This window comes from Peromyscus leucopus, chromosome 4, assembly GCF_004664715.2.
Source record: "Peromyscus leucopus breed LL Stock chromosome 4, UCI_PerLeu_2.1, whole genome shotgun sequence".
Classification (NCBI taxonomy): Eukaryota; Metazoa; Chordata; class Mammalia; order Rodentia; family Cricetidae; genus Peromyscus; species Peromyscus leucopus.
The window spans coordinates 148173408-148196152 of NC_051066.1; the positions used below are offsets into that span (position 1 = coordinate 148173408).

At 48.3% G+C, this 22745-nt stretch overlaps 1 protein-coding gene and 1 long non-coding RNA gene across 7 annotated transcripts; one reads left to right on the plus strand and one right to left on the minus strand.

Moving 5' to 3' along the window:
* Positions 1-316: 316 nt before the first annotated feature.
* Dnttip1 (deoxynucleotidyltransferase terminal interacting protein 1) lies at positions 317-21748 on the plus strand. Of its 3 annotated transcripts, none has more exons than XM_037205533.1 (13): positions 319-492; positions 1031-1101; positions 1996-2092; positions 4318-4416; positions 9519-9587; positions 9805-9858; positions 10173-10231; positions 11441-11489; positions 15574-15632; positions 15728-15788; positions 19725-19796; positions 21236-21291; positions 21388-21748. In XM_037205533.1, the coding sequence occupies exons 1-13, from the start codon at positions 388-390 to the stop codon at positions 21524-21526; spliced, it is 990 nt and encodes a 329-aa protein (XP_037061428.1). In that variant the 5' UTR covers positions 319-387; the 3' UTR covers positions 21527-21748. The 3 variants fall into 3 exon arrangements, with proteins under 3 accessions (XP_037061429.1, XP_037061428.1, XP_028724294.1); XM_028868461.2 differs by having other exon boundaries at positions 320-492; positions 11444-11489; XM_037205534.1 differs by lacking the exon at positions 19725-19796 and having other exon boundaries at positions 317-492.
* On the minus strand, positions 4424-11437 carry LOC119087922. 4 transcript variants are annotated; one of them, XR_005091468.1, is made up of 4 exons: positions 10909-11437; positions 10136-10270; positions 6011-6284; positions 4424-4805 (listed from the first exon to the last, which is right to left on the minus strand). It is a non-coding gene; the product is annotated as an uncharacterized LOC119087922 (long non-coding RNA). The 4 variants fall into 4 exon arrangements; XR_005091469.1 differs by having other exon boundaries at positions 4424-4808; XR_005091467.1 differs by lacking the exon at positions 6011-6284.
* Positions 21749-22745: the final 997 nt, after the last annotated feature.

Sequence of the window (22745 nt, forward strand, 5' to 3'; positions counted from 1 at the left end):
TCTGGGGCCCTGTACCAAATTATCAGATGTTCCTGCAGTTTTCAAGACTGAACTTCGGACAGCCCCCATGTGAAACCCTGTGCTCCCCAGCTGCCGTCTAAGCTCCTCACACCCGCACTGGTCCCTTGACTGGATGGTACCCCAACACCCACACTCGGTCCCCAGCCAAAGTCTTCCAGGGGTTTGGAAGCCCCAACCTCGTCCCCTACACCCAAGATCCGGAAATCCACCGAGACGTGGCTCCCCGGCGGCAGTTCGGTTCCCATAGCAACTGCACTGGGCACCCGCGTCGCGCTTCCGGCCGGGTGGCCAGGGCGCTCCCGTGACGTCACGGCGCCGCTTTCCGGTGGCTGAGTCGAGCTGAGGTTGTTGTGGGCCGGGGGCGCCATGGGGGCGACTGGCGACACCGAGCAGCCGCGGGGCCCCGGCGTGGCGGAACGAGGCGGCCTGGAGTTGGGCGACGCGGGCGCGGCGGGGCAGCCGGTTCTCACGGTGAGGGCGCCCGGGCGAGGTCGGGGCTCGGGCCCGGCAGGGCCTCGGGCTCCCCCCGGGCTCCGGGCCCGCGGGCAAGAGAACGCGGCGGCTGTGCGGCCCTGGGGGTGCCGTTTTCTCCGGGCGACGACCTGGATTCAGATTCTAGCTAGGTGGGCCTGATGTGACCACCTCTGAGCGCCAGGTTTCTCTTCTGTGAAATGAACAGCAGTAACCCCAGCTTGATGGAGTTGTGGTGGGATGGGCTGATAAAGGCGGGTAGAGCGCCCTAGCATCACCCGCCACAGAGCAGACCCTCGGTAAACACTGCTGCTCTCTTCCTCTTGCCCTTCCAGAACAAGCGAGCTTTGGACGTTTGAGGCAGAAAACATTTTCCCAGGTCCCCCACCCTGACAAGGTCTTCCAGCCACTGAATTCCCTTTCACCCCATGGTGGGAAAAGTGAGAAGCAAAAACATCTAGGTTTAGCTTTGTATCCACTTTCTCCTCGTCCCCACTATGAGGGACCTCGGTGACATTTGCCCACTTGGTCCCCGCAGAACCCTTGGAACATAATGATAAAACACCGGCAGGTGCAGCGAAGGGGCCGCCGCTCTCAGATGACCACAAGGTAAGGCTGGCCCTGGGTAAGACCTGTATCCGGTTATGTGGACTTGGGCGAGTGTTTTTGGAATCCCACTGCAGGAGTCTGACATCAGCAACTGGGGGGCGGGGAGAAGGGAACTCAGGTTGTGATTCTTCCTGTGACCTTAAGTCAGTTCCACTTCCAAAAGAAAAACAACCGTCTACTAAGATCGCTAAAGTTTTCCGTCTCTGTGATTGAGATCTGTAAGTCAGAGAACATAAAACCATGATTCAGACAACTGTTGTAATACAGGCTCTGAAGATTATTAACCGGATAACTTTGGACAGTCCCTTAATTTCTCTTAGCCTCTGTTTTCTCAGCTGTGATGTGGGGCTACTAGTTAAGTGTCTAGCCTAGGGAAGGAAAAGAACCCAGGATGGGCCTTTGGTATTCTAGTTGTATTTTTGGCCCGGGGTATTGAAAATAATTTATTAATCATAGCACTTGGCAGAGGCAGATGGATCTCTGAGTTTGAGGCTAGCCTGATCTACACAGGGAGACCCTGTCTTAATATATATATTTCATTAAACACTTTTTTTGTGGGGGTGGGGTGTTTGAGACAGGGTTTCTCCGTGTAGTTTTGGTGCCTGTCCTGGATCTCACTCTGTAGAGCAGGCTGGCCTCGAACTCACAGAGATCCGGCTGGCTCTGCCTCCGGAGTGCTGGGATTAAAGGCGTGTGCCACCACCGCCCAGCGCTCATTAAACACTTTTTAAAGTAATTCTCAATTCACAGAGAGAGTTATGATGAAATAAAATGGTGTGTCTTTGTGATCTGCCCAGAATTTGAGCACAAAGCTGGTTTTGTCCAGTACTGCTGGACAATCTGGGGAGTATGTTTGGGACACTCCCCCTAACTCTGTCTTCCTCCTCAATGCAGTTTCACGGATCCCGCTATCTCTATGGATCTCCTCCGTGCGGTCTTGCAGCCAAGCATCAATGAGGAGATCCAGAGTGTCTTCAACAAGTACATGAAGGTGAGAGGAGCATGGGGATTAAAGTTAACAGCACTACTAAAACAAAGAGCACAGCCAGGGTCGGGGGGCCCAGCCACTCGGGGCTGCAGCAGCTGACAGCCAGCTGGGACTGCATGGTAAGACCCCTTGGCAGAGGAAGAAAGGAATGGAGGCTGGAGAAGTACGCAGTGGTTAGGAGTGTTTGCTGCTCTTGCAGAGTACTCATTTTAGTTCCCAGCACCCACATCAGGCTCCCAGCCACCTGTAACTCCAGGTCCAGGGTCCAGTGCCCTCTTCTGGCCTCTGCAGATATACACACAGTGCATATGTACACATATGTACAGGTTTGTACATATAAATATTTTGGGGGAAAATCTTAAAAAGAAAAGGCCAGGCACGCCTTTAATCCCAGCACCCAGAAGGAAGAAGCAAGCAGATCTGTAATATTGTAAAATTATAAAAAGATATTTTTAAAAAAGACTTTGGACTGTGTATGTGGAGGGTGGAAGGGTATTAGATATTTATTGGATAATTCGACTTTTCTATTTCAAATTTTTGATAAAATATTCTCTAAAGCCAGATGTGTGCATGCCTGTAATCTTAGCATGGAAGGTAGAGACAAGAAGATGAGGAGTTCAGACTCATCCTCAGCTACATATCAAGTTGGAGATCAGCCTGGGGATGTGATGCCCTGTTGTAAAAACAGAAAACAGGCCCCTGAGACAGCTCGGTGGGGAGGCACTTGTCCTGAAGCCTGACACCCTAGAGTGGGGTCCCAGAACCCACATGGTGGAAGGAAAGTACCAGCTCCACAGAATTGCCCTCTGACCTCTGTGCACACACTGTGGCACCAGCGTGCTCACACACACATACACACAATAGTACTAATTTTTAGATGTTAAAAGCAAAAGAGAAAATATTCCTTACAAAGTAATCTAAATATTTTAAAAATAACAGCTGAAGTCACTCAGACTCGCCTTCCAGGAATAGCTAACTGCCCACAGTGACTGAACAGTCCTCCAGCTATATCTCTTCCACACACACCCTTCTTCTCTTGACTGACTTCACTTAACATATGTTGGTAATGTTTCTAGATCGTCACAGTAGCTCACCCTACTTCTTGATAATAGTTACAGAGTCTGTCCTTCGTCAATATACTGAAACTTAATTAGCTAGTTCCTAGGAGATTCTGGTTGTTTACAGTTTTTCTCGTGTCCAAGAAATACTACAGTGGGGCTAATGAGATGGCTCGGCAGGTAAAGGCACTGGCCACTACACTGAAGACCTGAGTTCAGTCCCCAGACCCACATCGTGGAAGGAAAGTACCAACTCCGGCACTGTCCTCTGACCTCCACGTGCATACTAAATAAATACATAAAGAGATAATGTAATTTCAGTTTAAAAATACTATACTGCACTGACACATCTTTATTCATCTTTAGTCACTTGAGAGCGTTTCTGAGGGGTCGGTTCCTCGAGGTGGAATTAAGGAGTACTAGGGAAAGAAAGTTGCTCTCCAGACGGTGGTGCCGTGTGCAATCACTTCATGTGCTCTCCCTGGTTGTGTTGGTTGTTTTGTTTTGAGACAGGGCCTCTCTACATAGTCCTGGATGGCCTGGAACTCACTCTGTAGACCAGGCTAGCCTGGGACTCACAGAGACACACTTCTGCCTTCCCAGTGCTGGGACTAAAGGTGTTGTTTGTAGTTTCTAGAATTTTCCTGTATCCAAGACAGAACTGATATTTTCTCTTAGAGATACAATTTGGGTGTTTTTAAAAAGCTGTATTTGTGTTTACCCACTGAAGCATCTCCTTGATCCAACTTGGACAGTTAAATAAATGTGTTCCCAGGCACCTCTCAGATGTTTGGGGCCTCAACGTGTGGTCCTTGGTGTTTTTAGAATCATGCTCTCCCTCTCACCCAGCAGAGAAAGCCTCTGCCTACTTAGTCTTTTTGTCTGTTGTTGTTGCTGGTATCCTGGATTCTTGGACAGGTCACCTTCCCTGTCCCACAGGTAAGGGATTGAGTACTGAAAATCCGTGACTTCCCGTTGTCTTGATGTTTTCTGCCTGCATTGGTCCATTTGCTTCAGGCACAGCCTTCTTTCTTTAGGTGCGATTATGAAATGGAGAGGCTGTGTATAAGCAAAGCCAACAGCCATCCGCAGTCTTAGCACATTACATATATTCCCTTTGGTTAATGCCAACTTCAGGTCTTCTGACCTTGTCCTGATGTCCTCCCCTAGTTCTTCCAGAAGGCAGCACTGAATGTGCGAGACAATGTCGGGGAAGAAGTGGACGCAGAGCAGCTGATTCAGGAGGCCTGCCGGAGCTGCCTGGAGCAGGTGAGGCCAAGGGGTGCAGACAGGATGCGTCACTACGTCAGTAAGAAAAGTGCTCTCTCACCAGTGGGACTCGGGGCACGTCAGGAAGACTTATCAGGAAGAGCTCAGGACAGTTGCTGACACACGTGAAGGAAAAGTAGCTCAAGTGTGTGCCAGGTGCTGTGACAGGTGCATCATCATCTCCCTTAGGTCTCGGGAAAAGCCCTGTAAGGACTGCTTGTCCAGTCCTGTTTGACGTGAGGAAAGTGTGTGTAGCAAACTCACAGAGGCAGATGAGACAGTGGTTCCCTGGGGAGCTAAGGAAGCTGGCAGTTGTAGGGTGGGTTCGTTCTGGGAGCTGATACGCAGAACAGTGACAGTAGTTGTGGACGTTCTTATTTTCTTGATGCCTGCTAAGAAGGTACTTCTTAAGTGTACACACACACACACACACACACACACACACACACACACAGTGGGAACTGCGTGTGGTGATGATATAAAACGGTGATAATCATTTCATACACATTGTACCCTCGTGTATGTAACATCTGTTTGTCAGTTTCACCACAATAAAGCTAGAAAAAAATTTAAAAGGCAAACCAGAGCCAATAAGATGCTTGCCCCAAAGCAAGATGACCTGAATTTAATTTCCCAGAACCCACTTCTGAAAGTTGTCCTCTGACCTACACATGAATACCCACACACATATACACACACAGTAAGTAAACAAACATTTTTTAAAAAGGCAAGCCAGGAAAACAAGTTGTAATTCATGATGCGCCTCGACTCTGCAAATGGTTGGTGGGTCCCTTGAGGGCCTGTGGGACCTAGCACCCTTTGCACCTCCCGTATCTCAGGTGTGCTCAGGAGAGCTGACATCAGTTCTGTGTATGACTGTACTCTCAGAACTGTACTAGAGAACCTGTCCGTCTGTGTCAGCTGCTGCATTAATAGGGATTGTCAGCATGGGCCACATGCTTTGCTTGACTGTGAAAGACAAGCTACTCGGAACCTCAGAAAGGAGCAAAGCCACTTCCTGGACCTGAGCTCTGGAAGGGCGCAGCTCTACCCTGCAGAACAGTGAAAACGGACCTGCCTCTCAGAGACTGAAGTCTAAGCTACCAAATTCCTGAGAAGCTAGCTTCTTTACCCCAGGAAGGAGTGTTGAATATGAGCAATTGTAACCGTTGCTAACAACAGACATTTGCTAATAGTGTTTTCATAAGGTTGAGCCAAAGCAGTACTAAACTGAGAAGATCTTCACTTATGTGGCTCTCAAATCCCTCGTGTGTGTGTGTGTGTGTGTGTGTGTGTGTGTGTGTGTGTGTGTGTATGTGTATTCATTCCATGGCGAGTACTGAGTGCATGTGCACATGATCCATGGCAAGTACATAGAGTCAGAAGGCAGTTTTCTGAAGTTCTTCCTTCCACCAGGTGAGTCCTGAGCATGAACTCACTGAGCTCATGAGGTTGGCAGCAAGTGCATTTACCTCCTGAGCTCTCACTGGTCCCCATCTTCTTATTCATCTCTCCACTTGTTATTTATTGAGGAACTACTTTGTGCGTCTTAGTATCAGGCCCCAGCAGTGTGCAGAGTGGGCATAGTCCTTACCCTTGACAAGTGGTTGTCTGGCGAGGTGCTGGATGAGGAGTCGAGGGGCAGAAGGGTGAGTGTCTCTAAGGAGCGGGAGCGGCGGGTGTCGCTAGTGTCACGGGTAGTGTGGTAGTGCATGAGTGGCTGCAGAAGTAGGCCGAGCACTCAAGCCCAGGGGAAGGCGTGCATGTGTGACCACAAGAGTGGCCTGAGGGGTCTGCATTTCGACAAGACTCTTCTGACTGGAGTGGAGCTCCACGGCACGGTGCTTGCCTGGGCTCTGTCCCTAGCTCTACAGAAGGAAAAAGGAAGACGGGAGAAGGATTAGGAGACTCTGAGGAGTTTAGACAAGAGGGGAAGATGAAGAAGGGATGGGGGCGATGGTTCAGTGGGTAAGGCACTTCACAACAGCCCGACAACCTGAGTTCAACCCCCAACCCAGCTAGCGGGGAGAGAACCAACTCCACAAAGTTGCCCCTGACCCACGTGTGTTAAAGTATATATGCCTAAACACACACCACAGACACACGCACAAATGATCAGAAAAACCAGACTGGCCCCGAACTCACAGAGATCCACCTGCCTCTGCCTCCCGAGCACTGAGATTAAAGGTGTGCACCACCACCGCCTGGCTGAACTAATTTTTTTAAAGTGGTCATGATCCATATCATTGCATTGCTGCTTTCCAGTCTCCTGATGCCCATACGTGCCACACACATCGGCCTAGCAGTGCTGAAGTACTGAGAAGCACAGTCGTGGGGCACAGGAAAGTTAGAACAAGTTCCTTCAGTGTCTAGCTTCATTTTTCTCGTCTCTGAAGCGGGAAATAGAACCACTGCCTATCATCAGGGCTTTGCTGGGGCATTGGATGGAACATTGTGTTTAAACTCACAGCCCGGCACAGGCAACACCAACATACAAGATGTTAACTACATTGCAGTTACAGTCATAACAGAAAGGCTTCTTCCTCACAAAACCAGATGTGATGGCATATACATGTAGTACCAGGGCTCAGGAAATAGAGACAGGAGGATCTCTCTGAGTTTGAGGCAAGCCTGGTGTACGTAGTGAGTTCTAGGCCAGCCTGGGCTACACAGTAAGATACTGTCTTTTAAAAAAAAAAAAAAGAAAGAAATTGGCTGGAGAGATGGCTCAGCAGTTAAGAGCCTTGGCTGCTCTTCAAGAGGTCCTGAGTTCAGTTCCCAGCACCTACATGGCAGCTCACAGCAGTCTATAACTGTAGTCCCATGGGATCCAATGCCCTCTTCTGATGTGCAGACAAAACACCCACACACATTGAATAAACAAACAAATAAATAAATAGCTGGGAGTGGTGGTGTGCTCCTTTAATCCCAGCAGTCAGGAGGCAGAGGCAGGGTAGATGTCTGTGAGTTTGAGGCCAGCCTGGTCTACAGAGTGAGTTCCAGGACAGCCAGGGCTACACAGAGAAACCCTGTCTTGAAAAACCAAAAACAAAAAGAGAAGGAGAATTCTTCAGACTAAACATGATGATTACACTAGGATTGCTTTAGTTTGGTAGTGGTAGTAGTTGATTTTACATTAATGTCGGCGCAGGAGGCCAGAGGACAGCTTGCAGGAGTCAGTGCTCCTCTCCTTTGTGAGTTCCGAGGTGAACTCGGGTGGTCGGCTTGAATGGCAAGCAGCCGTACCCACCGAGCCAGCTCCCTGCGCAGCTCTAGCTTTGGTGGGTGGGTGCTGTGCACTTGCTTCACTTCGTGTGCCCCATCTTGCCCTTTGCAGTGTTTCCTGACCCCCTAACCCTTCCTCCTGGGTTTGTTGGGGGGAAATGGCTGAACTCAGTGGCCAAGTGTTGCCTTGAATTTTCTCGTAATGGTTTGGTTTTCTTCTAGAAGGTAGTTGCTTTTATTGTTCATTTTATTTTTTTCAGGTAGCATATGTTCATTAAGAGATGTTTCTACTTGCCTTTAATCTCAGTACTCAGGAAGCAGAGCCAGGCAGATGTTTATGTGTTTGAGACCAGCCTGGTTTATATAACAAGAGATGTTTGCAAGATGGTTAGGAGTATAGGCTAAGCCAGGCATATTCCAAGCCTATAATCCCAGCAATGAGGAGGCAGAGGTATGGCGGTTTTAACCTAGAGGCCAGCCTGGCTACCTAGCAAGTCCCAGGTGAGCTTGGCTTCATGGAAAGACCCTGTCTCAAAACAAGGGTTGGCAAGATGGCTCAGTAATTAAAGGTGCTTGCCCAAGCCTGACAGCACATGGTAAAGAAGACGACCAGCAGCTGTAAGTTGTCCTCTGACTTCCACACATAACTCCACTGCATGAAGACACACACACACACACACACACACACACACACACACACACACACAGTGAATTAATGTAACAAAAAGGAGTACAAATCCATTGACTAGTTGTGTGAGCTTGGGCATCCCTCACTTACCTCACCTACTGTTTGCTCAGCTGTAAATAGGTTCTGTCCCCAAGGTTGTGAGGATTAAATGTGTTGATGGGATTAACAAACTCAGGAAGAGCTCCCTGCTGCATCCTAGTGGTAGAGTAGATATTGTATTTGATCTTAGCCAAGAGACTGAGAAGCAATAACTTGCTGCATTAAGATGTAAAAGTAGAGGGTGCAGAGATGGCTCAGAGGTTAAGAGTGCTGGCTGCTCTTCCAGAGGACACAGGTTCAATTCCCAATATCTACATGGTAGCTCACAACTGTCTAAAACCTCAGCCCTAGGGAATTTGATACCCTCTTCTGGCCTCTTTGGGCATCAGGCCCGGGTGTAGACATACATGCAGACAAACACCCATAAAAACAAATCTTTCTTTAAAAGAATGTGAAAGTATGGGGCTTGGGGAAATGGCACAGTGGTCAAGAGCACATACTGCTCTTACAGAGAACCTGAGTTCAATTCCCAGCACCCACATGGCAGCTCTATCTGTAACTCTGGCTCTTATGGCATTCTTTCTCCCTGTTTGCCAAGCCAAGTCTTCTCTCCTTGGGGTTTTCACCCCTCCCTGCAGGAACACACACACACACACACACACTCACACACACACACACACACACACACAAACACACACACACGCCCCTCTTTGGTTTTCTTAGATACTGCTTCACTGTTGCCCAGGCTGGCCTTGAACATGCAGCAATCCTCATGCCTCCACCTCCTTAGTGCTGATGTTAATGTGAGCTGGCTGTTAGGCTGCGAATCAGGTTCAGAGCCTCACATACACTGAGCACACTCCAGCCTTTCTTTACTAGCTCTTCAACAATGATCATGACAAAAGATGGTAGGTAGGTGTCTCAGCAGCTCCTTCCCCTTTCCTCCATGGTCAACAAGCAGAAACAGAATGTGTTCCATAGCCGCTTTTTATAAATGGACACATGTGCTAATGTTTTTCTGGCTTGTTCATCTTTGAACGTAAATGTGAGTGTCCATTTGTGTTGCCTTTGTGTTGATTGTGGGAAAGTTAACCATTCTGGAGTTGTGTTTACAAACTGCTGACTGGCAACACTGGTCTTTCCCTTTCAGGCAAAGTTACTCTTTTCAGATGGAGAAAAAGTAATACCCAGATTGACCCATGAACTTCCAGGGATCAAGGTCAGAATCATTGTGCCCTAAGGCCTTGGGAGGGGAGAGTCCGGTGGGAGGCAGGTAAACTATGTGGACCCAGGAAATGTCACACCATCACAGGTAGGGCCAGGTCCCAAAGAACTTCTGAGAACTGGGTCAGGTGTTAGCCAGAGGGTGGGTCCAAGGGCCCTGCAGCTCCCAGGCACTGGCCTAATACTGACTCCCTTCCATTTGTTCCCTTCAGCGTGGCCGACAAGCGGAAGAGGAGTCCCACCGAGGAAGCCCTATTCCCAAAAAGGTAAGCAAGCGTGTCCTTGGAGCTTACAGCTGGGAAAGGGCCCTTCTGTTCCAAAAGAAGGCTTGGGCTTTTCCAGGCATGGGGTGGCAAGGTGAAAAACAGTCGCTTTCCGGGGCACTCCCAAGGTCATTTGTTCTCTCTGGACAACCGTCTCCATTAGCTGATCTAGCCCCATCACACTAGAGCAAGGATGCTACCCATGGTCAAGGCTCTACACTCTCTGGACAACTGTCTGCACTAACTGACTGGCCCAGCACACTAGAGCAGGGATGCTTACCCACGGGTGAGGGCTCTGACAGCTGTTCTTTGTGCAGAGGAAAGGTCGGCCTCCTGGACACGTCCTGTCAAATGACCGGGCAGCTGCTGGCATGGTGTGAGTAGGGGCCACCAGTGCTGTAAGAGCTGAAGGGAACTGAGGGAGGGAGTGACCATGAGTGGGAAGAGGGCCAGAGGTGAAAGTGGCGGATGCAGGTCCATTGGTCTAAGGTACTGTGGGAGAGGGTTGCCCAATATAGGTTAGGGACGGGGCTGCGAGATGGAGTTGTTTTATGCTGCTTTTACAACCCAGAACAGTTCCAGCTTGATTCAGTACCAGACCTGATTCATGTTTCAATGTTTAGAGCTGGTCTAGGTACCAGCTCATAGCTAGTCTCTAAAGAACAGGGCAATTAGCAGATTATATACCCTAGTGGGGCATGGTAGTAGATTTCTGAGATTCCTGTACTTAGAAAGTAAAGGCAGGATGGGCAGGAGTTACTGGTTATCCTCAGCTACATAGTAACTTAAAGGCTAGCCTAAACTACATGAGACACTCACAAAAAAAAAAAAAAAAATTAGTCATACAATTATTAAAAGGCAAAGCACTACTACAGATTGGTCATTATCAAAAAGCACTTTTAAATTCTATTTATAGAGCAATTTAATTACATCACAAACTGAGTAGAAGATACAGAGCTATCAGAAACCCTCCCTGCCCCCTACATGGGTAAAGATTCTCTTTGACAACACCTGACACCCGAGTGGCACATTTGTTACAGTTGATGAGTTTACCGTGTCTTAACGCCATCATCCAGCCTATGGGCTATAGCAGGGTTCATTCCTGGTGTTGAGAGTCTGAGTTTGCACAGAGTTAGCGTGATCTGTATCCAGTTACAGCATCCTTCCTGAAGCCATTTTGTCCTGTCTTGGAGGCAGGGTTTTTCACTGTAGCCCTTTCTGTGCTGGAACTCACTGAGTAGACCAGGCATTTTCATTCCTCTTCAACACAAAATGGGCAGGGCAGCTGCTGCCCTTATCTCCTTTCGACAGATGAGAAAGCTGCGACTTGGAGAATCCTGGACTTGCCCATCACTGGGTTCTAAAGTGGTTTCTGGTCCAGGCTTTATATTTATATATTTATGTGTGTGTGTGTGTGTGTGTGTGTGTGTGTGTGTGTGTGTGTGTGTGTATACACACACACACATATATATATTTCTAATGAGTTGCCAGAAAAAAAATGCGCCATCATCACCCCTAGTAAACTTCCAGGCTCTGTCCCTCCCTCCATCGCTTGGAGCATTCACCTGTCTTCTTTCCTCCCAAGCAGATGGAAACCAAAATCCTGTGAACCAATTCGCCGAGAAGGCCCCAAGGTATGCTTGTCTGAATGTGGCAGTGGTGAGGCTCTGAGCCCTGTGAGGAAGAGGTCAAAGGGGACACATGATGTGCTCACACCATTCCAGAGCCGTCCTCCCCATCCCTGCCTTTAGCCACCTTGGCCTCCAGACAGGATTCCAAGGAGGAACTGGAATTAGAAGCCAAATAAAGAGCTGGGGTTGGGATAGCTTGGTAGTAAAACACTTTGCCTGGCATATGGAAGGCCCTAGGTTTAATCCCTAGCATGGCCAAGAAAAGAAAATACAGTTCTTTGTGTTCTGCTCTGTTTTTACCCGTTGCACACGTGTATGATATATGTGAACAAGCCCCTCTCCATACTCTGCTACTTTGCCTTTCTCTGTCCGACCCCTCCCCGGTAGCCCCTGTGTTCCCCTAAGCAGTTTCTCTTCTACATTCATGTCATTTATACACACGTGATTTTATGTATCTATATAAAATCTAGGAATTGCACATGAGAAAACATGCAGTATTATCTTGCTGAGACTGACTTAATTCATTTCATGTCATAAGCTGCAGCTGCATCATTTTCCTGCAGTTGACATGACTTCATTCTTTATTGGAATTAAAGGGAAACTAAAAAGCTGGGCTGGGGCTGGAGAGATGGCTCAGAGGTTAAGAGCACCGACTGCTCTTCCAGAGGTCCTGAGTTCAATTCCCAGCACCCACATGGTGGCTCACAACCATCTGTAATGAGATCTGGTACCCACTTCGGCCTGCAGGCATACATGCTGTATCATGCTGTATACATAATAAATAAATTTTAAAAAAAAAGCTGGGCTGGAGGCCTGACGTGCATAAGGCCCAGAGTGGGATATAAAAGTCAGCACAGTGCTGCACACCTATAATCCCAGCACGTGGGAGGCAGGGGTAGGGGAGTACTCCAAGTTCAAGGGGAAACTGAGTCTCTGAGTGAGAGGGTTGAGTCTTCACTTAGCCATTAGCACTACTTCGTATGTGAGGGCACCACCCAGAATCTCTTGTCTCACTTACTCTCTGCGGATGGTCTTAGAGATACAGATTGTGTTCCTGTCTGAACCTCCGCTTCCTTTCCTGTGAACCCCGTGGGCAGAAGTGATCTTGTTTTCTAGAGTTATCTGGTCCTCCCAACAAACTTGAGGTTTGCCTAGTCATATAGCTAATGGGTGATAGAGCCAAGTCTCAGACCCAAAATCTGGTGACACCTTTAGCCTCTACTAACTCCAGGATATGTTTGCAATTCCTTTTATGATCAGAATTCTTTATTGAAATGTGGAAACCTAGTGAGGTAGGTAAAGGTATCCCCTCTCCTTTTTAGAACTTTATTTAAAAAAAAATTAGCTACTGTCTTAGTTATGGTGCCTATTGCTGTGGTAAAATGGCATGGCCAAAGCAACCTGGGGAGAAAAGGGTTAATTTCATCATACACTTCCACAACACTTCCTATCATCAAAGGGAAGTCAGGACTCAAAGCAGGAGTCTGGAGGCAGGAGCTGATGCAGAGGCCATGGAGAGGTGCTGCTTACTGGCTTGCTCCTTGTGGCCTGCTCAGCCTGCTTTTTTATTTTTTATTTATTTATTTATTTTGAACAAGGTCTTACTGTGTAGGTCTGCCTGTCTGGGAACTCACTATATAGACCAGGCTGGCCTCAAACTCACAAATAGCCACCTGCTTCTGCCTCCTAAGTACTGGGATTAAAGGCATAAGCCACCATGCCTGTCAGCCTGCTTTCTTGTAGCACCTCAGACCACCTGCTCAGGGACAGCAGCACCCACAAAAGGCTGGGCCCTCCCACATAAATCACTAAGAAAATGCTCTATAGGCAGATAGGGGCGTTTTCTCAGTTAAAGAGTCCCTCTACCCAAAAGACTCTAACCTATGTCAAGTGGACATTAAACTAGCCAACACAGCCATCTCATATAGCCCTTTACTTCCCTATAGTTGTGAATTTTCTTCTGAAATCTTCAAGAAATTTCTAGAACTCTAATTAGAGCTGCTGATACTACATTCTCCTGAATCTTTTTGTTCTCTCTAAGCCCCCGTTCTTCATCCTAAGAGGAGCTCTTCCTCAGCATGAACTATAGAATAGGCATCCTTAGCCCACTTCACCGAAAGCTGCCCTCTGTGACTTACGTTTGTGTGTTGAGTGTGCACACAGACGATCATGTGGAGGTCAGAGGACATCCCAGGGGAGTTGGTTCTCTCCCTCCACTCGGGGTCTTGGGGGTCAAACTCAGGTCCTCAGACTCGGAGCAGGTGCTTTTGCCCAGGGAGCCGTCTCACTGGCTCTCGGGGTCTTTTTATTTTAGTATAAATTTTTAAGTGTATGTACATGGATGCACATGAAGGTCAGAAGAGGGTGTTACATTCCCTTGAAGCTGGAATTATAGGTGATTGTGAGCTGCTTGATATGAGTGATGGGATTCTAACTTTGGTCCTCTGCAAAAGTAGCAAGTGTTCTTAACCCCTGAGCCATCTCTCCAGGTGGGCACAGGGATCTTAATCATCCACACTTGTGATTTCAGGACCAGGTCTTAGATCTCCCAAGTCTCTTTGTCCTTCTCATACCTGTCTGCTTAAACCTTGTGTCTCTTCCTGTCTGCTAGTCCTCTCTGCCTGGAGTTGCATGGGCGTGTCAAACACAGCTTATCTAGGATGCAAGGGCAATCTGGCTACAACATATGTCACCCCATTGGTCACTGGAGTTAGGGTGATCTGGCAGGCTAGGCAAACGGCCTGTACCACACTCTCCACTCCATGTGCTCTCCTCCTGAAGCTGCACTCATTCCAAGAGGACGACCCTCCTTGGCAGAGGAAGGCCATTCAGTAGCTGTGCCCCCACAAGCTCTCAAACCCAGCAGACTAAAATTGTAGTAAGAGGGGCTGGAGCGACGGCTCAGCAGTTAAGAGCACTGTCTGCTCTTCCAAAGGTCCTGAGTTCAATTCCAGCACCCACACAACAACAGCTCACAGCTGGCTGTAACTCCAATTCTAGGGATCCAACACCCTCACACAGACAAATATGCACATTAAATAAATTAATAATAATAAAAGAAAAATTGTAATGAGGACCTTTCCTCAAAAACGGTTTTTGTTGTTGTTTTGTTATTTTGAGATAGGATCCTGAGAGGATCTCACTGTAGCCCACTCTGGCCTTGAACTCAGGATCCTTCTCAGCCTCACCAGTTCTGGGCCTATAGATGTGTACTACCATGACAGGCTCCACTTTTTGTGGTGATGACTGTGCTAGGGATTGAACATAGGGCCTTGTATATGCTAGGTGAACGGTTCTCTGCTAATTTACACCCCCAGCCCACTCTCCAAATCTTCTTTCCTATTCCTTATCTTGGCCATCTTTGCCTGCTGCCTTCCCTCACCTCTTTGCATGCAGTCAGCCTTCCCTGTGGATGTACTACAGTCCCTGCCCCTCTTCTCCTTACTGTTGCCGAGGCTCAGGCCCTTAGTTACTGGAAGTTCTGACTTGTCCCAGCAGCACTCCTGTCCACCCACCACACTGCTGAAAGAGTAAACTGTCAGGAAAGGACACCAGGCTCTCACTTTGAGTGGTTCCCTGAGGGCTCTGGATCATACGACACAAACATCAGTGTGGCCGAGGGCCTCCAGTTCTCTGGGCTTCTCTCTCCAGCCTCTTTGGTTGCCGCTCACTTCTCCTCAGACACAGAAAGTGCAGTCTCTCCAGTATTCCAAACTGAGACTCATCATGTACCACACTCTGTCCAGGGGGCCTCCTTCCTCCCACTACCTGTCTGACTTGCACTCACCCTCCCAGAAGTAACTTCAGGCATTATCTCTTCAAGAGAGACTTTGTGGCTATTCCATCCATCCCTTTGACACCTCTCATGGCCTGCACCCAGCCAGTCATGGCCCCATCAGACAGTGTTCTTTCAGTCTGTGTGTCTGGGACTCCTGGGGAACAGTCTGTATCTTAACTCCTCTCTCTCCTAACATATGTAAGTACTCTATTTCCTGTGTAAGCTGTTGACAGTGGACAAGGGGGGGGGGTGTGTTGGTTCTGCCTGCACGGCACATTAATCCCCACTTCGCTGTCCTGTTTCTTTCAGTGGGACCCAGCTCGGCTGAATGAATCTACCACCTTTGTTTTGGGGTCTCGAGCCAACAAGTAAGTCTGAGACCCTCAGTACTAATGGGGAGGGATTAGCTCAAGGATCCATTAACAGGATCTGCACCTGCTACCGCTCATCTTTCATTTTTCAGGGCCTTAGGGATGGGAGGCACCAGAGGGAGAATCTACATCAAGCACCCACACCTCTTTAAGGTAGGACAGAGGCATACCACTGCATGGTTGTAGATGGCTTAGAAACCGCAAGGGTCAGAGAAGCCTGGGCATACACTGGCCTGGCAGTCAAAACATCTGGTTTCTAGTTCCCTTTAGCCATCTCCTGTACCTTTTGCCCAGCTGTGCCAAGCCCAGTTTGGAGAGCTCCATTGCTCCATTGCCTGCTTGATGAGATTATCCCCGAAATAGTAGTATAGCCTGCACTCCAGTACTCAGGCTAAGGCTGGGCACAGGCACCATGCACCCTGCCCGACTTCCTTTCTACTTTCAGGTTTTTTGTAGGGTTTTGTTTTGTTTTGTTTGTTTTTTGAGATAGGGTTTCTCTATGTAGACCTGTCTGTCCACTTGTCCTGGAGCTGGCTCTGTAGACCGGGCTAGCCTTAAATTCAGAGACGCTTTTGCCTTCCCCATTTGAGTGCTGGGACTAAAGGTATGCACTCATGTCTGGCCCTGCTTTTAGTTTTTTAATCATGGAAATATAGACCCCTCTCACCTGGTATGATACATATACACCTGTAATCCTAGCACATCGGAGGCAGAGGCAGGAGGATCAGGAGTTCAAGGTCATGCTCTGCTACAAGCATTGGGCAAATATGTATTGAGTGCATATGAAGTGCTGAACACTCACACAATGCTGGACATAAAGCAATGAGTGGAATAGAACCAAGGTGGTAGCTCTGTCTCAAAAAGGGGGGACAAGAAAATAGCCAGTCTGGTAGCACATGCCTATAGTCCCAGCCCTTGGGAAGAGGCAGCAGGAGATTCAGGCCAGCCTCAGCTACCTAGTGACCTGGAGGCCAGCCTCAGCTACCTAGTGACCTGGAGGCCAGCCTGAGCTGCATGGGACCCAGTCTCAAAAAAAAAAAAAAAATTTGTTTGTTTTGTTTTTTGAAGCAGGGTTTCTCTGTGTAGTCCTGACTGTCCTGGAACTCACTATGTAAACCAGGCCGGCCTCCAACTTACAAAGGTCCTCCTGCCTCTGCTTCCTGATTGCTGGGGATTAAAGGCGTGTGCCCCCCAACCCCCCAAGTTAAAGATTTAAAAAAAAAAAAAAAAAAAAGACAGAGGATGAGACTAGGAAGCCTAAATTACTTACTGACTGGCATGGGGGTGTTTGTTTGTTGAGGCGGGGTTTCTCTGTGTAGGCTTGGCTGTCCTGGAACTCACTCTGTAGCCAACCTGGCCCCAAATTCACAAAGAGCCACCTGTCTCGAGTGCTGGGATTAAAGGTGTGTGCCACCACCACCTGACAGCTGACTGGTATTTTTACAGAAAGACTTGTTGTCAATCTGATAGGTGACATTTTAGTAGCTTGTCTATACTAGAAGAGCTCTCCCTCATCTTTCTTTTAACAACGGTATAGAATGTATAGGACTTTTTCCAGACTTTTTCCATAGGCCTTATGTTGTCCAGGCCCTTGAGAGGCAGAGGCAAAAGAATTGCCATAAATTCTTGGACAGGCTAACCTGAGCCATCTAACAAGACCCCACCCCCAAGCAAGCAGCCGCGTAGCTGAGATCCCCACCTCTGTTTCAGCAGCCTGCCCGCTTTATGACCGAGCTCTTTGAGCACTTGTGTGTCACACTGCATTAACCATTTTGCACTATCATTTCTTCCTAACAAGAACCCTGGGGGTTTTTTTTGTTTGTTTTTGTTTTGTTTTGTTTGTTTGGTTGGTTTTTTGTTTTGTTTTGTTTTTTCAAGACAGGGTTTCTCTGTGTAGCTTTGCGCCTTTCCTGGAACTCACTTTGGAGACCAGGCTGGCCTTGAACTCACAGAGATCCGCCTGCCTCTGCCTCCCAAGTGCTGGGATTAAAGGCGTGAGCCACCACTGCCCGGCAAGAACCCTGTTTTAAAAAAAAGAAAGAAAGAAAATCCAGGTGTAGTGGCACACACCTTTAATCCCAGGAGGCAGATGTACGTGAGTCTACAGAGCAGGGTCTAGGACAGCCAGAGCTACACAGAGAAACCCTGTCTGGAAAAAATAAAAAGAACCCTATAAAATAAATACTGGCTCTCTCTTGACAAGGTCTTAGTTAGCCCAGGCTGACCTTAAGTTCACCATAAATTTGAGGGTGACCTTGAACTCCAGATCCTCCTGCCTCCTCCTCATACTGAGGTTACAGGCATTGTGGTGACTTGAAAGAAAATGGCCCCCAAAGGGAGCAGCACTGTTAGGAGGTGTGGCCTTGTTGGGGGAAGTGTGTCACTGTGGATGCTCAAACCACACCCAGTGAGACAGTTGACTTCCTGTTGCCCTTGGGTCAAGATGTAAGGACGCTCAGTTCTAGCACCATGTCTGCCTGCACGCTGCCTTGCTTCCTGCCATAGTGATAATGGTCTAAGCCTCTGAATTAAGAAGCCACCCCAATTAAATGTTTTCCTTTCTAAGAGTTGCTGTGGTCATGGTATCTTTTCATAGTCAGAACCCTAGCTAAGACAGCCGTGCTTGGTTGTACTACTTTCCATTTTACAAATGAGGAAACTGAGGCCGGGCAGTGGTGGCGCATGCCTTTAATCCCAGCATTCGGGAGGCAGAGCCAGGCAGATCTCTGTGAGTTCAAGGCCAGCCTGGTGTACAGAGCGAGATCCAGGACAGGTTCCAAAGCTACACAGAGAAACCCTTCTCGAAAAACAAAAGATAAATGAGGAAACTGAGTCTGGAGGAAGTTACCACCCAGACTTCTATCATCTACAAAGTGGTGAGAAGTTTAATTTAAACCTTGTTTGTCTTTCTCAAACTCTAGAATCAGGTGGTTTACATGAGGCTATTTCTTGCCTTTTGTTTTAGGAAATATGGTCCTACCAGGTATTAGCACATGCTCAAGTCCCAGGACTCAGAGGCAGAGCCAGGGAGATCCAGAGTTAATCCTAGCCCAGGCTACATAGTGATACCCTGTCAAGAAACCAAAAAGAAAAAGAAAGTACTGACCCCATAATAACTACAGGTGTTATAAGGCACTTGTGATCATTTTAAACAGGCTCTAAAATAACTGTCATTTGTTTCCAGGGATGCTATGTTTTAAGAAAGGAGATTGTCTTAGTTAGGGTTTCTATCGATGTGAGGAGACCATGACCACAGCAACTCTTATAAAGAAAAAACATTTAGTTGGGGCTGGATTACAGTTCGGAGGTTTAGTCCATTATTGTCATGGCGCAACATGGCAGCATGCAGGCAGACATGGTGCTGGAGAAGGAGCTAGATTCCTGTATCTTGACCCACAGGCAACAGGAAGTAGTCGGCAATCCTGGGCATGGCTTAAGCCTATATGAGACCTCAAAGCCCACCTCCACAGTGACACACTTCCTCCAACAAGGCCACACCTCCCAATATTGCCACTCCCTATGGGGGCCAATTATATTTAAACTATCTCAGGGACTTAAGAGAGAATGGACACGTACCCAATCTCTAACAACTAGTTTGCAACCCCTGGCTTTCTGGGCTTGACTCAGCTTGCTCTCTAGAGATTTATGAACCCTTGGGCATACACACTTGTCTAGGACAGGGTCCCTATAGTGGTTTGAAAGAAAATGGCCCCTAAAGGTGGTGGCACTATTAGGAGGTGTGGCCTTGTCAGAGGAATTGTGTCACTATGTGGGCAGGCCTCTTTGCTCAAGCTTTCCTCAGTGTGACTGTCAGTCAACTTCCTGTTGCCTGCAAGATGTAGTACTCTCAACTCCAGTACCACATCTGCCTGCATGCCGCCATATTCCTGGTCATAATTATGGACTGAACCTTTGAAAGTGTAAGCAAGCCACCCCAATTAAATGTTTTCTTTGTAAGAGCTTCCATGGTCGTGGTGTCTCTGCACATCACTAAAAAACCAATAAAAACCCTAATTAAGACAGTCCCGTTGGAAGAACTAGTAAAGGGCCAAGAGCTAATGTGTCCCCGACTAACTTTATCCCTCACAGTATGCAGCAGATCCTCAGGACAAGCACTGGCTAGCCGAGCAGCACCATATGAGAGCCACCGGCGGAAAGATGGTGAGCACTCTCTGCACGTGTACCACTGCCAAAGACCCAGCCAACCCAGGACCCATGAGCCCAGCTCTTGGCCACGGCTCGTCTCCAAATTTGGTAGACTCCCTAAGAGCAAAAAATATGGAGAGGGAGATCTGTGAAGCCTTCTCCATGCTGAAGAGCAGACTGAGAGTCCTGTTCCTAGGGCTCCTGCTCTCCCTCTCACCTTCTCACCTACTCCAACAAGATTTCAATCAGATCAGATGCCCATAGGAAAGACTGTTTACAAGACTTTTCAAGACAGGGTTTCTCTGTGTAGCCCTGGCTGTCCTGGAACTTGCTCTCTAGACCAGGCTCGAAGATCCCACCTGCCTCTGCCTCCTGAGTGCTGAGATTAATTAAAGGTGAGAGCATCACCGCTGCTAGGCTTTGTCTCAAATTTTTAAAATAGTTTTTTTTGTTTTGTTTTGTTTTTTTCCAAAAGGACAGGAATGGTGTGTACCACACTTGTAATCCCAGCACTTGAGAAGTAGAGGCAGAATCAGGAATTTAAAGCCAGCCTCTGTTATCTGACAAGTTTTGAGGCTAGCCTGGGCTACGTGAAACCATATTTCAAAAAAGCAATTAAAGGAGATGAGGCAGGCTGCTGGGGATATGGCTCAGGGGTAGAGTGCTTGCCTGGTTTGTGTGTGAGAGAGACACCTGGTTGAATCCCTAATACTAATTTTAAACTTTTTGACCCTATCATTTAGTGTGTGTGTGTTTTGTCTGTCTGTGTATGTGGCACATGCTATAATCCCAGCACTTTCGGGGATAAAGCAGTACTGCAGTGAGTTCAAGGCCAGCCTGGGCTACAAGAGTTCCAGGCCATCCCAGCCACAGAAACAAAAACAGATACTGTCTGTGAGCGCAAGGAGCGAAGGCTGTGGCACTGTGTAGACCCGGGAGACAGTGCCACAGCCTCCTGCTGACCGGAGTCCCCAGGGGAAACGCCAGCCACTTCCTCCTGTCTGCTCCATATTCTGCCAGCTCTCGCCGTTTGTCATAAACCACATCAAATCGTGTTTGTGTGTGTGTGTGTGTGTGTGTGAGAGAGAGAGAGAGAGAGACAGAGACAGAGAGAGACAGAGACATAAATTAATCACCAAAGCCAGGCTCCATGACACATGCCTGAAATCCAGCTACTCAGGAGACTGAGGAGGCAGAGTCCATTTTGAGTCATGAAGTTCAGGGATAGCCTGAGTAACTTATTTTCCTTGGTCACTGATATCTACTCCTCCTCCCCTGTAAAGTTTCTGTTGGAGTAAAATGCTCTCAAGGAGCCATCCCCCAGTGTCTTCCTCCGTACTCTTCTCAGGAAAGCTGTAAGAGTCAGCCTAGTAGCAGGCTTCACACATTAATAGAGTGCTTCTGAATTGGTGGGAGATGCCTCAGAGGCCCTAATGACTCTCCCTCGCCTCCAGGCCTACCTTCTCATTGAGGAGGACATTCGAGACTTGGCTGCCAGTGATGACTACAGGTAAAAAACCTGAGGGGCCCTTCCCTATCCTCCCATCCGCCCCAGTAGGCTCGGACGAGGCCATCACCTTTAACACCTCTCCAATGTCTCTCCCAGAGGATGCTTGGACCTGAAGTTGGAGGAGCTGAAATCATTTGTCCTGCCATCCTGGATGGTCGAGAAGATGCGGAAGTACATGGAGACACTACGGACTGAAAATGAGCATCGTGCTGCTGAAGCTCCGCCCCAGACCTGAGCCAGGTGTTCTGGTTACACTTGGCAGCCTGCCTCCAAGACCCTCTTTTCCCCGACTGACCGGCTGAGGCCATCTGGGGACTGGGTCTCGTTGGATCTTAGCAGCATTAAGCTGTCCCTGACCTAGTTTGTAGTGACTCACTGCAGAGCACCCAGACTGGCATGTGGTTCTGTTTTTAAAGTTACTGGACTAAGAAGCAATTAAACAGTTTGTAATAAACCAGATGGTGAGCTGCTGTAATAACTGCATTGTGGGGGCTGATGGAACAAAGGTGAAGTACTAGGCACACCAGAAAAGGAGCACCTGCCAGTCTCCCCTGCCCTTGTTCAATTAGGAAGGTTGCAGTGTGCCGTCTAGCCCCCATGGGGGTCTGATGACCTACCAAAGGACAGGTGTTATCCTGTTACAGGCTGACACACTGACCTGCAGAGGCAGCATGGCAAACCTGCTGGAGAACCATAGTATGAGTTACATTTGGGGAGAGGAGGGTATTTGACACAGGATCTCTGTGACCCTGGCTGACATCGAACTCAGAGATATGCCTGCCTCTCCTTACCGAGTGTTGGGATTAAAGGCATTTTTGTTTCTTTGAGACGCAGTCTAATATAGCCCAGGCTAGCCTAGAGATGACCTGAGGATCTCCACCTTCCAAGGGATTACAGGCACGCACCACCTGAACCCACGTTTTCTAATTGGGAGTCTGCTCCAACGGCAGCTTTAGGTTCACCCGCCTTCCTAGCTTTTGAAAGTCTTGGGACCCAAACAGAGGTAACTAAGTTATTTTAGTAGGGTGAAGAGAAAAGATTTCTGGCTTGGGGGAAGACAACACTGTCAAGCTCTTAGACACCCTTTTCTGGAAAAACTGAGCCCTGCTGGGCGTGTGCCTGAGGGACCAGGGGTTTGGACAGAGGTCCAACCACTGCCGGGCGTGTGGTGCACTCATTCATGTAATCTCAACACTTGAGAAGAGAAGGCAAGAGGGATCAAGAAGTCAAGTCATACCTGGCTGTGCGGCCTAATCACGGGAGAGCAACAGGAGTCGGGGTCCCAAAGAGACCTGGGGTGGGGGTGGGGAGATTATATCCACGTGGACGAGTCCTTGGCCCTTTAATGGTCGGCGTCGTCCAAAGGCCACCAATCCGCTACCGGTTCGTTAGTTAATGGCAGCCTTCTCCGCCAATCGGCTGTCCGACATAGGCCCCGCCGTCCAATCGTGGCG

Coding starts and splice junctions, on each gene's coding strand:
- Dnttip1 (XM_037205533.1), top strand. CDS start 388: ATGGGGGCGACTGGCGACACCGAGCAGCCGCGGGGCCCCGGCGTGGCG. Junction 4,417..9,518: donor GCCGGAGCTGCCTGGAGCAG/GTGAGGCCAAGG, acceptor TTTCCCTTTCAG/GCAAAGTTACTCTTTTCAGA. Junction 10,232..11,440: donor CGGGCAGCTGCTGGCATGGT/GTGAGTAGGGGC, acceptor TTTCCTCCCAAG/CAGATGGAAACCAAAATCCT.